The sequence below is a fragment of the Hypanus sabinus genome, chromosome 23 (genome assembly GCF_030144855.1).
Source record: "Hypanus sabinus isolate sHypSab1 chromosome 23, sHypSab1.hap1, whole genome shotgun sequence".
NCBI lineage: Eukaryota > Metazoa > Chordata > Chondrichthyes > Myliobatiformes > Dasyatidae > Hypanus > Hypanus sabinus.
In genome coordinates this window covers 53,548,666-53,561,753 of record NC_082728.1, presented here as the reverse complement: position 1 = coordinate 53,561,753, position 13,088 = coordinate 53,548,666, and the positions used below count along the sequence as shown (strand labels likewise).

Genomic DNA, 13,088 nt, shown 5'->3' with positions numbered 1-13,088 from the left:
ATACTACACCTGATGAAAGTGAAAAGATTGTAGTAGTGTCAGGGGCAGTGTAATCATGGGAGTGGATACCATCCCCAGTAGCCATGACCTTAATCCCAAAGATTGGATCACCTACCAGGGGGTTGAGATTAAGAACATCCATTAAAAACTAGAGATTTGGTGTGTGATGGGGGGGGGGGGGGAAAGTCCCAGTTGCTGTAAGTACCATTTTAGATGAGATCTTTAATACAAGCTCTATATATTTTTCCTGATGGATATTTTGAAATACTTTCCAAAGGTGAGTAATAGAATTTTCAGTGGGAACCTGGCCTAGAGACTGAGAATTAAAATTTCATGGATTATGAAGAATTCCAGCTATTCTGATATCCAAACCCTGACCTCTGCTAAGGCCCCAGTCTCTTCCAGAATCTAACTTTCCATCTTCTGACTTATATTTATCACCAAAATAAGTGGTTTGAAAGTGGCACCTTCCTCTGTACAAGATCCAGCCACGCACTGTACATTACATCAGTGACAGCACCTAGGGAAATCTTTGGCTGTAAACTATCCATGGCTTCCAAGGATGGGAAGAAGCTCTATATAACTTCAATGTCTGAGCATTACAAGTAAATTCTGAACATTTCTCTGTACCCCATCACCATTTTAATTTCCAGAAGCCAATGAAAATATATGTTGAACAAGATGTGACTGGGAGATACTGGTTAGTCACAGAGTACATACTCACTCAATTAGAATTAACTCCAGGTAAGCAGATATTGTTCCCAAAATTACCTTCAACCACTTTGATGCTTAAGAACATGAGGTTATTAAAGGGATCAGGGATACACAGGTTTTGAAAAGCTTTTGGATGAATGGCCTTTCCTTTTCCACCAAAAACTGCTAGAGGAATTTAGCAGCTCAGGCATCATCTGCTAGGATAGGAGAGGGGTAGGGAGTTGACATTCTGGTTTGAGACCCTTCATCTGGTTTGAGACTGACTGGAGATAGGCAAGATAAAGAAGTGAGAGGAAGAGGCAGAGCAAGAGCTGATGGTTGATCAGTGGATGGAGGTAGGAGGGGTGACTGGCTGATGGATAAGTGGAAATAATGGCAGAGGCTGGGAGGTAATAGGTGGAGATGATGTAATCTCATATAGAAGAGGAACGTGGAGCATGGAATCTGATAGGGGAGATGGGGAGATCGGGTGGAAATAGGGGTGTGGGGTACGACCCAGTGAGAGGAGTGTGTGGTGTTGAACAGATGGAGGAAGAGAAATAAACTGAATGATGGGGAGCTGGGGGTGGTTGGCTGTGAGCGAGATGAATTTGATAAAGCAGGACGAAGAGAGAAAGGAAGCGGGGAGGTGGGGCGGGGGAGGGAGGAAGCAGATTCCATCCAGAGCAACAATCTGCCGGAGGAACTTAATGGGTCTGGCAGCATTGGAACCCCGTCCAGCTTTCTATTTCCCTCTACCAATGCTCCCGGATTCTCTATTATCCCCCCAGTAGATTTTTGCTCTTGGTTTGCTCCAGATTCCAGTCTCGACAGTCCTTATGTCTGACATTTGCATTTTCCCGTGAAAGAGTTAAAACAAAGATCTAGTTTGGCAGCTCCTCCCCCAGAGGTGTGACAATTCACTGATGTTCTATTGCTTCTGTCAGGGCCTCAGCTCAGAGGGTGGTGGAGGAGGAGATCACAGGAGGAAGATGGTGGGCTTGCTATGGGACGGCTGGAGGCTGGCGATGGCGAATTGGTTGCGGAAGCCGGACTCAGAGATGGGTCCGCAGCTTTACCAGATGCACGCGGTGCAGCAGAAGAGGTGAGCGCAGGGCAGCGGGATGTCCCCTGTCAACCTGTATCCCACCGAGAAACAGGCACCGATTGGGCTGTCCTCGGCAACCGCATCTCGGCATCGTGAGGGTGTTGGCTGAGGAAGATGAGGAACCGCAGTGGGACTACATGGCAGCGTCCCCGACCCTGGCTTCTCGAGACCCGTCCGAGAATGCCAACTTTAAGGCTTTTTTTTAGGAGGTTTTGGTTGCTCTTCTGATACCCCAATGACCCGGGACAAGGATCATCCTTTGCCTTGCTATCCTTACTTGTATTAATATCTATCTTTTATTTAACTTTAAGGCTAATTGATTAAGTTATTAATTAATTGATTGAGTTGATTATAGTTTAACGTAATCAATAATCTGTACGCTGTTAGTCAGCTTGCTTTGGATCCCATCCCAAAGAATAATACAAGCCGTCCACGAGTGACATACAGCTTCCGTTTTTAGAGATGACCTAATTTCGCTTTTGTCCATAAGTCGGAAAATACACAAAAATCATTTGATGTGGTAACCACAGCTCCACGGTATTGCAATGAATAGTATCGAAAACACGTGATAATAATAAGAAAGAATAATTACTAAAAGTGGGAAGAGCGACAGAAAATAAATTAAGCTGTTCCTAGAAACCAAGGTCTGTAAGTACCCCTGACTTGGGTGTAATAATAATATGTGGGCTGTTCCAATGTAGAAGTGTCTATAAGTTCAGCATTGGTATCCCAGAGCTGCCTTACCTAGCCAGGTGCACCAGTGACATCCATCACTGCAGGTGATTCATTTGCTCTCATCATTTCCTTCAGTGTTTACAAATGCAATAGAAAATGCTGAAGAAACTCAGCAAGTCAGGCAGCTTCTGCGGATGGAAAAGACAGACAACCAAACGTTGACTGCCCATTCCCCCCCCCCCACAGATATTGCCTGACCCACTGAATTCTTGTTCCAGATTCCAGCATCTGTAATCTCTTGTGCCTGCTTGTCACAGATGAACTTAATCTTGTCATGCTCTATACTGGTTAGGTCCTGCCCCAGACTCTAGGGTGTCCCTTTCTGTCAGTTTAATCCAGCTATCATCCTTTTTTTGATCATTACTATACAAATGAAACCATTGCTTGCAAAAAAAAGTCAGTAAGGTCTTCATCTGTGGATTGTTTGCCTCTATCGTCCCTTATGCTTCCTCAAAGAAGGGTTAGGTTATCTCCCCCGTTTTTCAAAATGAGAATGCTTCTGTTTACAAAGGCGATGGCTAAACAGAAGTAGTTGATGGAATACTTTGGATTTTATTCTCAAAAGATGAGACCATCCTGGCTGGCTGTGGGTAGTGGGCATCTAAAAAGTGTCAGTGTTTGATCAGTGGCGTCAGAATTGGGGAAGGTTGCCGAATGACTTTCTTCTGCCAAACTCTTCTCTCCTCCACTCAGGTTTGGTGATCAACAGGTGTGACTTGGCCAATATGGAATGTGGGGCACTGAACCTGGCCCAGATTGAGGAAGATCTGTTTTACCAGTAGGAAATGATAGAGATGCTCAGCATCTGCAGAGAGAGAAACAGAGGAAATGTTTAAGGTCAGCGGTCTATGGACCCTTGCTTAATGATATTCGTCCATGGCATAAAAAAGGTTGGAAATTCCAAGGTCAAGGTCACTTTTATCAGAACAAAGGAAGAAAAAAAGTGTGTGGGTTAAAGAAGGGATGAACTGGAAATGGTTTATTGTTGACACGTGTACCAAAATAGAAGAGTGAAAAACTTGTTTTGCACACCATTCATACTGATCAGATAATTACACAGTGCATTGAAGTAGAACAATAACAATGCAAAATAAAGTATAAACACTGCAGTGCAGGTAAACAGGGCAAAATCATAATGGGCTAGATTGTGAGGTCAAGCATCCATTTAATTATACTAGGGGATAGAAGCTGTCCTTCAGCCTGGTGGTACATACTTTATACTTTTTATATCTTCTGTCTGATTGAAGAAGGGAGAAGAGAAAATGACTGGGTATTTGATTATGCTGGCTTCTTTAATGAGGCAGCAAGAAGTGTAGACAGAGTCCACAGAGGAGAGGCTGTTGTCTGTGATGTGCAGAGCTGTGGATGAGGGAGATGTGTATATTGGAAACAAAACTTACAGATGCCTCAAATATAAAATAACTACAGGTGATTTAAGCCTAAAACGTTAACAGTGCCATACATCTGGCCTGGGCAGCATTTTCTGTTTTTATCAGAATCAGATTTATTATCATTCATTCATATGGCCAGAAATTTGTGGTTTTACTACAGCAGCACAGTGCTAAGATGCAAGATTATTATAAGCTACAAAAATAAATAATGCAAAAGGGAAATAACAAAATACTATTCCTGGCTTCATGGACTATTCAGAAATCTGATGCTGAAGGAAAGACTTTCTAAATTTTTGAGTTGAGTGTGTGTATTTTTGTTATTGTGTGTGCAATGTCTGTTGACAGTGTATGGTTTAATGCTTGAACTTTTGTTTTAAGCACAATGACCTCATTTCTGAAGTTGGTGTTTTTGTGTTTCTATTTTTTGTCTCTTGTCTGTCTGGCATCTCCAGTTGTCAACGACACTGGATTATTTGTCTCCAGGTGTCAGCACTGAGCAGTGTATGCTAAGCACTCTCCAACAGTGCAGTAACAGCAAATATGTTTGAAAAGAATTTCAGGAATTACTTGCATTTCAGGGATCATCCATCTGGCTAGTGAAATGCAAGATTGCACTGATTCCTTATGCGGGATAGGTTTCACATGCTAAATATTTTCAGTCACCTATAATTTTTGGACTTCTGGTTAACTTTTTTTTAAATCATAAAGAAGATGCCAGAGACTGCAGATGCTGGAATCTGGGGAGCAACAAACAAATTGGCTGGAGGTTGAGCAGCAAATGTCAGTGCTTTTGGTCAAAATCCTACTGTCGGCCTGATGCAGGGTTTCAACCTGAAACATGAGACCCTAAGCCATAGGAACAGAATTAGGCCATTCAGCCCATCAAATCTGATCCGCCATTCCATCATGGCTGATTCCAGATCCCACTCAACCCCATACAGCCGCCTTCTCACCATATCTTTTGACACCCTGATCAATATTTCTTTTCTACCCAGACTTCGCCTGGCCCATTGGAGAATGTAATTAGTCTATATAGGTGATCATTGGTCAGAATGGAAAAGGTGGTCAGAAAGATGTGTTTCAGTGATGAATATTCCCAAGAGATAAAATATGGTTTACACACAGATTAAAACTTCTATAGACAAATGCTTCAAACTCTTCCAGTCGGTGAGCTCAGATGGACAGACCATTGTAATGCTCCCAGTATCCCATCAAATACCCAACACATGGGCAGAATTTGTTAAACACAGTAAATTTCTTTACATAAAAACCCATCAAGCAGTGAACAGCAGGAGTGGTATGGGTCAGAAATAAAGTAAAACTAGCTCACCAATAGCCTATTAAGTGCTCACTGGCTAAGTCAATGTGGGTTAGATAAAGTTCCTTAGAGATATAAGAACTAGCAGCAAGTGTCAGGTGTAAATTCACTGTTTTTCCATTCATCAAGTCCACTGTGATCTGAACAACTCCACTTTCTGATGAATTCTATAAGTTTTTGAATCCTTTTTAAAAACCTTGACTATACAAGATGGCTTGTGATCTGTAACTCTCTCCGGCAGTGAATGCCAGAATTTGGAGCCCTCTGAGAGAAGGAATTCCTCATCTTCATCTTAGTTCAGGGCTTTTCACCAGAGTAAACAACTTTTCAGCAGTTACCCTACCAAGTCCCCTGAGTATCTTGAACATTTTCTACTTCTAAACTCCAGTAAGCCTAGGACCAATCAGCTTGGTCTTCACTGTCTGTAGCCTCATTGTGGGATTCATGTCTGGGAGTGGTCCCCAAAGCAAACATTTCCTTTCTTAATTGATGAAGCCAAAACTATACTCAAGATTGCAAATTCTTGCAGTTACAAGACTTCCCAACTTCATTATCTATCCCTCTTGATACAATAAAAAAAATTTCTATTGACCCTCATTGTGTCACAGCCATGAACTCTACTGCAGGGTCTATGCACTTCCGCAGTCAGGCTGTGCCATAGGTTCAGCAATTGTGCTCTTGAGTATGCACTTTCCAGCTAATGACTGTCTCACTAAGGTGGTATTTAACTGCCTTCTTTTTGGTGTAGTCTTGTCAAGACATGACCAAAAGCACAAGAATATTTATGCTTCCTGCATATCCTTGTCCTTGTGGGAGAGATGCAGTATTCAGTTTGTGTTTAGTTATTGCTTCCAGCCGTGGTGTTGGCATTTAATTTTCAGTTTGAGAATTTCTTAATGACCCTGTTGGCCTAGTGTTTATTGTTTTTCTTACCTTTAAATTCTGCAACAGTTCTCATTAAACTCAGTGAACTGTTGACCGCCCCTCTCCCCCTTCCCCTCTCCCCTTCCCCTCTCCCCCTTCCCCTCTCCCCTTCCCCTCTCCCCCTTCCCCTTCCCCTTCCCCCTCCCCCTCCCCCTCCCCCTCCCCCTCCCCCTCCCCCTCCCCCTCCCCCTCCCCCTCCCCCTCCCCCTCCCCCTCCCCCCTTCTCCCCCTCTCCCCTCTCTCTCTCCCCCCTAACCCCATATCTGAATGTTTTGACACCTTGTGAATATGCCAGAAATATTGTGCTTGTCATTCTCCAGACCTCTTCACACCAAAGGTCTCACATGGTTAAATATTACTCGGTATTGTTATTCTCCTATGGAGATTGATAACCTCCAATTTCTTCACATTATACTCTATTGGCTACATTTTTGCCTCACTTGCTTGTCCAGTCCAGGCAGATTTGATGAATTCGCTCTTACTTTCCCATCTGTCCTTGCATCGTCAATAAACAGGGATGCACTACAATCAATCATTTTGTGTTATGAACAGAACATTGCAATCACTGAGATGCAAGTATTGGTCCCTAAGGCACATTAGTTAGTTAAAGCAAGACAACTTGAAAATATCTTTAATCTCAATTTGCTGTCTTTTAACCAAATCTCTAAGACTTTAAAACATCATCTTTAGCCTCCATGTCCTCTTCCTCCAGGGAGTAACCTTGCACATGTACGTTATCAAAGTCTTCTTCAAAACACACATCGACTGATTTTCCATTACCTGGCCTGTAAAATATCCTCTTTATACACTCTACTAAACTGATCAAATACAAATCCCCTAACTGAATATTTACTTTTCTAATTATTTGATTATTACAGTACATTCAATGAAAATCCTTTTTTTCAGGCTGATTGGCCAATTCTTCCTTATTTATTCTCTTTATAGTTTCTAGGAAACTCCTTCATATTTTGCTTTCAAGTCTATTGGGACCTACATTTTCTCTGCACTTCCCTCCCCCTTATTTAGATCTCTTTGATATAAGCTATCTGATTCAGGAGCAAAATAACTAACTGATAAATAGAGAATGTAAAGGGGAGATAGCCAGTCTGAGGAGGCCAAGGGGAGGAGTGAGGCAGGAGCTGGTAAGCAATAGGTGGACCTGAGGAGGGGTTGATTGACAGATGGAGCTAGGTGGAATTAGATTTGGAAACTGGTTTATTGTCACATGTACTGAGGTACAGTGAAAAGCATGTCTTGCATACTGTTCATACACATCAAATCATTACAGAGTGTGTTGAGGTTGTAGAAGGTAAAACAGGAACGGAATCTAGAATAGGGTGGGACATCTGCAGAGAAAGGCCAGTAGAGTTAGGCAGTAAGGTGAAAGATCATAAGGTAGATTGTGAGGACAAGAGTCCATCTTATCATACTGGGGGATTATTCAATAGTCTTTTAACAGCAAGGTAGAAGGCATCCTTGAGCCTAGTGGTATGTACCTACAGATGTTTGTATCTTCTTCCCGATGGGAGAGAAGAGAAGAGATAATATGGAGATAGAGGGACAAAGATAGCAACAGAGGCTGGATGGTAGTTAATTGCATAAGTATTTACTTCCAAATATGACACACAAAATCATCACTCGTGCAGCCAATTGGTTTCAGAAGTCACATAATTAAATGGAGATCACCTGAATGCAATCAAGGTGTTTCATTTGATTTTATTAAAAATACACCTGCATCTGGAAGATCTAACTGATGGTGAGTCAGTATTCTGGCAAAAACTACACCATGAGGACAAAGAACACTCCAAGCAACTCTGCAAAAAGGTTATTGAAAAGCACAAGTTGGGAGATGGGTACAAGAAAATTGCCAAGTCACTGAATATTCCTCAGAGTACAGTTAAGTCAATCATTGAGAAACGGAAAGAATATGGCACAGCTGTAAATCTGCCTAGAGCAGGCCGTCCTCAAAAACTAAGTGTGGGAGGCCACCAAAAAATAAATGACAACTCTGGATGAGTTACAGGCTTCAGTGGCTGAGATGGGAGAGACTGCACATACAACAACCGTTGCCCGGGTGCTTCACCAAATGCAGCTTTATGGGAGAGTGGCAAAGAGAAAACCACTGTTTGGAAAAAATACACATGAATCTTGGCTAGAGTTTTCCATAAGGCATGTGGGAAACACTGAAGTCAACTGGAAGAAGGTTCTTGTCATGGTCCTGACCGTTACTTCCCCATTTTCTCCTAATTTCCTTTGATGCTGGCACACCTGGCTCTCATCAAGATCTGCAGTATTAGAACCCCGGCTTTCAACCCACTAGTTGCCAGATAGTTCGTTTAGCCAGTGTGGTAATTAGTGTTTCCCGGCCGCTTAGGGTTGTGTGTTCTAAGTTTTGCTTCATTACTGAGATTTACCTGTGAAACTCAGTCTCTCCGTGTCAAAATAAGTTTTCTAAGTTCTACTTTAGTTCTGAGGTTTACCTGTGTAACTCCATCTCTCCATGTTAAGAAAAGTTTTCTAAGTTCTACTTTAGTTCTGAGGTTTACCTGTGTAACTCCGTCTCTCCGTGTTAAGAAAAGTTTTCTAAGCTCTACTTTAGTTCTGAGGTTTACCTGTGAAACTCCGTCTCTCCGTGTTAAGAAAAGTTTTCTAAGTTCTACTTTAGTTCTGAGGTTTACCTGTGAAACTCCGTCTCTCCGTGTCAAAATAAGTTTTCTAAGTTCTACTTTAGTTCTGAGGTTTACCTGTGTAGCTCCGTCTCTCCGTGTCAAAATAAGTTTTCTAAGTTCTACTTTAGTTCTGAGGTTTACCTGTGTAACTCAGTCTCTCCGTGTCAAAATAAGTTTTCTAAGTTCTACTTTAGTTCTGAGGTTTACCTGTGTAACTCCGTCTCTCCGTGTTAAGAAAAGTTTTGTTTGCTGCTTGCCTTTCTATGCTCTGTGTCAAGATAAGTTCTGCCTGTTTGCCGTACAACACTCACGCCATCGTCTGCATCCTAGCTTAATCTCCATGGCAGTGTCCTGCGTTTGGGTTCACTTCGTTACTGTATCAGAGTGATCTGGCCATGATGGACCCAGCAGACACCAATACCCTTCAACAAGCCATTGCCAGCCAAAGTTCCCTACTGGGACAGTGTGGTGAACTATGTGCCTGTCTGGACACGCCCCCTGCTGACTGCTCCTGTGGCTCCTCCCACAGGCCCCTGTATAAAGGCGATCTGAGGCCTGACGCTCGGCCTCAGTCTCCAGGACATAGTATGATAGACACTCACTCCTGGTTCCTTCTTCCAGTCAATAAAAGCCGATATCTCGCCTTACGTCTCAGTGTGAGTTATTGATGGTGCATCAGACAGCACAACCATCTCCTCTGGGAGATCATGTAGAACTCTGTTCCCTGTCGGCTCATGTCACGCAGATCGGTGACCAGGTGGACCATGCATCCACTTATTTTACTCAACCCATGCCTGTCTAACCAGCCCAGCCAGTCCGTAGTGGCAAACCCCCTACGTGTCAGCAACACCCCCGCCAAGAGAGCCTCACATACCTGAGCCGGAGCACCACGCTGGGGATTTGGGGAAGTGCCCGGCCTTCCTTTTTCAGTGCTACTTGGTGTTCGAACAGTAGTCGTCCACGTACTCCATGGATAACTCAAAGATTGTTTATATCATGGGGTTGTTGCGGGGTAAGATCTTTGACCACCCCGTCCGGGTAAAGACGCCGCCAAGTGTCTGCTCACTCTCTGTCAGGGCTCACGCAGTGTTGCCTAATATTCCGTGGAGTTCTGGACATTAGCAGCTGACTCGGTGGAACGATAAGTCACTCCAAGGGGTTTTTCAGAATGGTTTCAGCGACGTAGTGAGAGATGAGTTGGTGGCAAGAGATGACACTGATTGCCTGGATTCCCTGATCTCCTTAGCCACCAGGTTGGACAATCGCCTCCGAGAACACCATAGAGAAAGAACTGGTCGTCCACCACCTCCTTCCAGAACAAGCCTCTCTCCTCCTTCTACTCCCAGAGTAGCTCCCTGCCCTGCCAGTTCTACCGCCCTGGGAGAGGAACCCATGCAGCTGGGATGGAACCGCCTTTCTCCCACAGAACGGAGATTGAGAGTGGGTGAGTGTCCAAATTGCAGCCAGTCTGGTCACTTTGTTGCTACCTGTCCCCTCCTGCCAAAAAGGGAAGGCTCACCAGGAGAAAGGGGGACCCTGGTGAGCCAGACATCATTCCCTTCTGTTGTCCGACCTTGGATGCAGCTTCAAGGTACTTTGTGTTACAACCAACACTTTGTTAGCACTAGTGGACTCCGGCACTGAGGGAAACTTTTTGGATGAAAACTTAGCCTTCCAAGCCGGAATTTCTCGTGAGCCAATGTGCACCCCCCTGGAAGCCCGGGCACTGGACGGTAGACTTCTGGCCCGAGTAACACACTGCACAGAACCCCTGTCTCTCCTTCTCTGTGGAAACCATCAGGAACAGGTACAATTCAATTTAATTTCCTCTCCTCAAGCCCCTGTGGTTCTTGGTTACCCCTGGTTAAACCATCATAACCCCCACATTGACTGGCCCACCAGGAAGATAGTCAGCTGGAGTTCATTCTGCCATTCTACTTGTCTGCAATCAGCCCTTTCCCCAGTGGAGGTCACCGCGACCACGTCCGCCTCTGAGACCCCTGACTTGTCCAAGGTTCCAGTAGAGTATCATGATCTGGGAGAAGTGTTTAGCAAGCAACGGGCTCTTTCCCTGCTTCCACATCGCCCTTACGATTGTGCCATTGACCTTATCCCCAGAGCCTCATTACCCACCAGTCGACTGTATAGCCTGTCCCGTCCAGAAAGAGAAGCAATGGAGACTTACATAAGTGACTTCTTCATGGCTGGCATTATCCAACCCTCATGTTCCCCTGTAGGTGTAGGTTTCTTTGTGGGGAAGAAAGATGGCTCACTACATCCCTGCATTGACTACTGTGGTCTGAACAACATCACCATAAAGAATAAGTATCCCCTGCCCCTTACCAACTCTGCATTCGAGCCCCTTCACGGAGCCACAATTTTCTCTAAGTTGGACTTGTGGAATGCCTATCATCTGGTCAGGATAAGGGAGAGAGATGAATGGAAAACAGCTTTTAACACCCCCTTGGACATTCTGAACATCTGGTCATGCCATTCGGTCTCACCAATGCCCCTGCTGACTTCCAAGCCCTGGTAAATGACGTCCTTAGGGACTTTATTAACTGTTCAGTTTTTGTTTATTTGGATGACATCCTAATCTTCTCCCATAGTCTTCAGGAACACACCCATCATGTTCATCAGATCCTTCAGAGGCTTTCGGAGAATAAGCTATTTGTTAAGGCAGAGAAGTAAGAGTTCCATGCCCATTCTGTCAGTTTCCTGGGGTACAGCATTGATTTCTGGGCGGTGGCAGAGTGGCCAAAACCCACGACGCTCAAACAACTCCAGCAATTTCTGGGGTTCGCAAACTTCTACCGTCACTTCATCAGGGACTACAGCCAGGCGGCAATGCCCCTTACTCAACTTACCTCTCCTGCAACCCCTTTTCACCAGACTCCTAAAGCGGACTCGGCCTTCTCAGAGTTGAAGCAATGTTCCACCTCCACTCCCATCCTGGTCCAACTTGATCCCCCTCACCAATTCATTATGGAAATCGACTCCTCTGACTCTGGGGTGGGAGCGGTCCTCTTCCAACGCTCTGGCTCAGACCAAAAGCTCCATCCCTGCGCCACCTTCTCTCACCGTCTATCCCCTGCTGAACAGAGCTACTATGTTGGGAACTGAGAGTTGCTGGCTGTGAAACTCGGCCTGGAGGAGCGGAGGCACTGGCTGGAGGGAGCAGAACACCCATTCATCATCTGGATGGACCATAAGAACCTGGCATACATCCAAACCACTAAACACTTTAATTCCTGCCAAACCCGTTGGGCATTTTTTTTTTTTGACCATTTCAAATTCACCCTCACCTATCATCCTTGTTCCAAGAACAGGAAGCCAGATGCTCTCTCTTGTCAATATCCACAGATTGAATCCACAGTCAAAGAAGCCTGATGGACTCAACCGGACCCAGGCAATGGACACCCCCCCCCCCAAATCACCTCTTCGTGCCTGACGCTGTTCGGTCTCAGGTTCTGCAGTGGGGGCATACTTCCCACTTCGCCTGTCATCCTGGAATCGATTGAACTGTGTCCCTTCTGAAGCGACATTTCTGGTGGCCCACCAAAGATGCTGACTTCATTATGTTCCTTCATCTCTGCCTGTACTGTTTATGCCCGCAGAAGAGCCTCCTATCGACCTCCTGCTGGGTTGCTTCATCTCCTACCTGTCCTTAGCCACCCTTGGTCCCACATTGCTCTGGATTTTGTCACTGGACTACCTCCTTCACATGGTAACACTGCTGTACTCATAGTGGTAGATCGTTTCTCCAAAGCTGTGCACTTCATAGCCCTTCCCAAACTCCCTACAGCCCGTAAAACAGCCAACCTCCTTGTCCATCATGTCTTCCGCCTTCTGATATTGTTTCTGACCCGGGCCCTCAATTCACGTCTCAAATCTGGAAATCCTTCTGTCAAGCCCTTGAAGCCTCAGTAAGTCTGTCTTCCAGTTTCCATCCACAGACTAACAATCAAACGGATCAAGCAAACCAGAACTGCGCTGCATATCCACCAACAACCCATCATCCTGGAGCACCCTTTTCACTTGGGTAAGTATGCCCACAACCCCCTGGTCAGCACTGCCACCGGAATGTCCCCTTTCGAATGCCCACTTTTGATTACCAACCCCCTCTGTTTCCTGCACATGAAGACAACATTGCTGAGCCTTCAGTTCAGGCCCATCTCCACTCAGCTAACCGCAACCGGAGCATTGCCGATAGCCATCGAATTCCTGCATCTAATTATCGGAAGGTTTGG

General features: G+C 44.9%; 1 protein-coding gene across 1 annotated transcript in view; it reads left to right on the top strand.

Moving 5' to 3' along the window:
* Positions 1–1,672: 1,672 nt before the first annotated feature.
* The window catches only part of LOC132380199 (transient receptor potential cation channel subfamily V member 6-like), an 81,701-nt gene continuing 70,285 nt past the window's right edge, over positions 1,673–13,088 (top strand). The window contains exon 1 of the mRNA XM_059948886.1: positions 1,673–1,798. Coding sequence (XP_059804869.1) covers positions 1,686–1,798 — 113 coding nt within the window. The 5' untranslated portion in view covers positions 1,673–1,685. The remainder of the gene's footprint in view (positions 1,799–13,088) is intronic.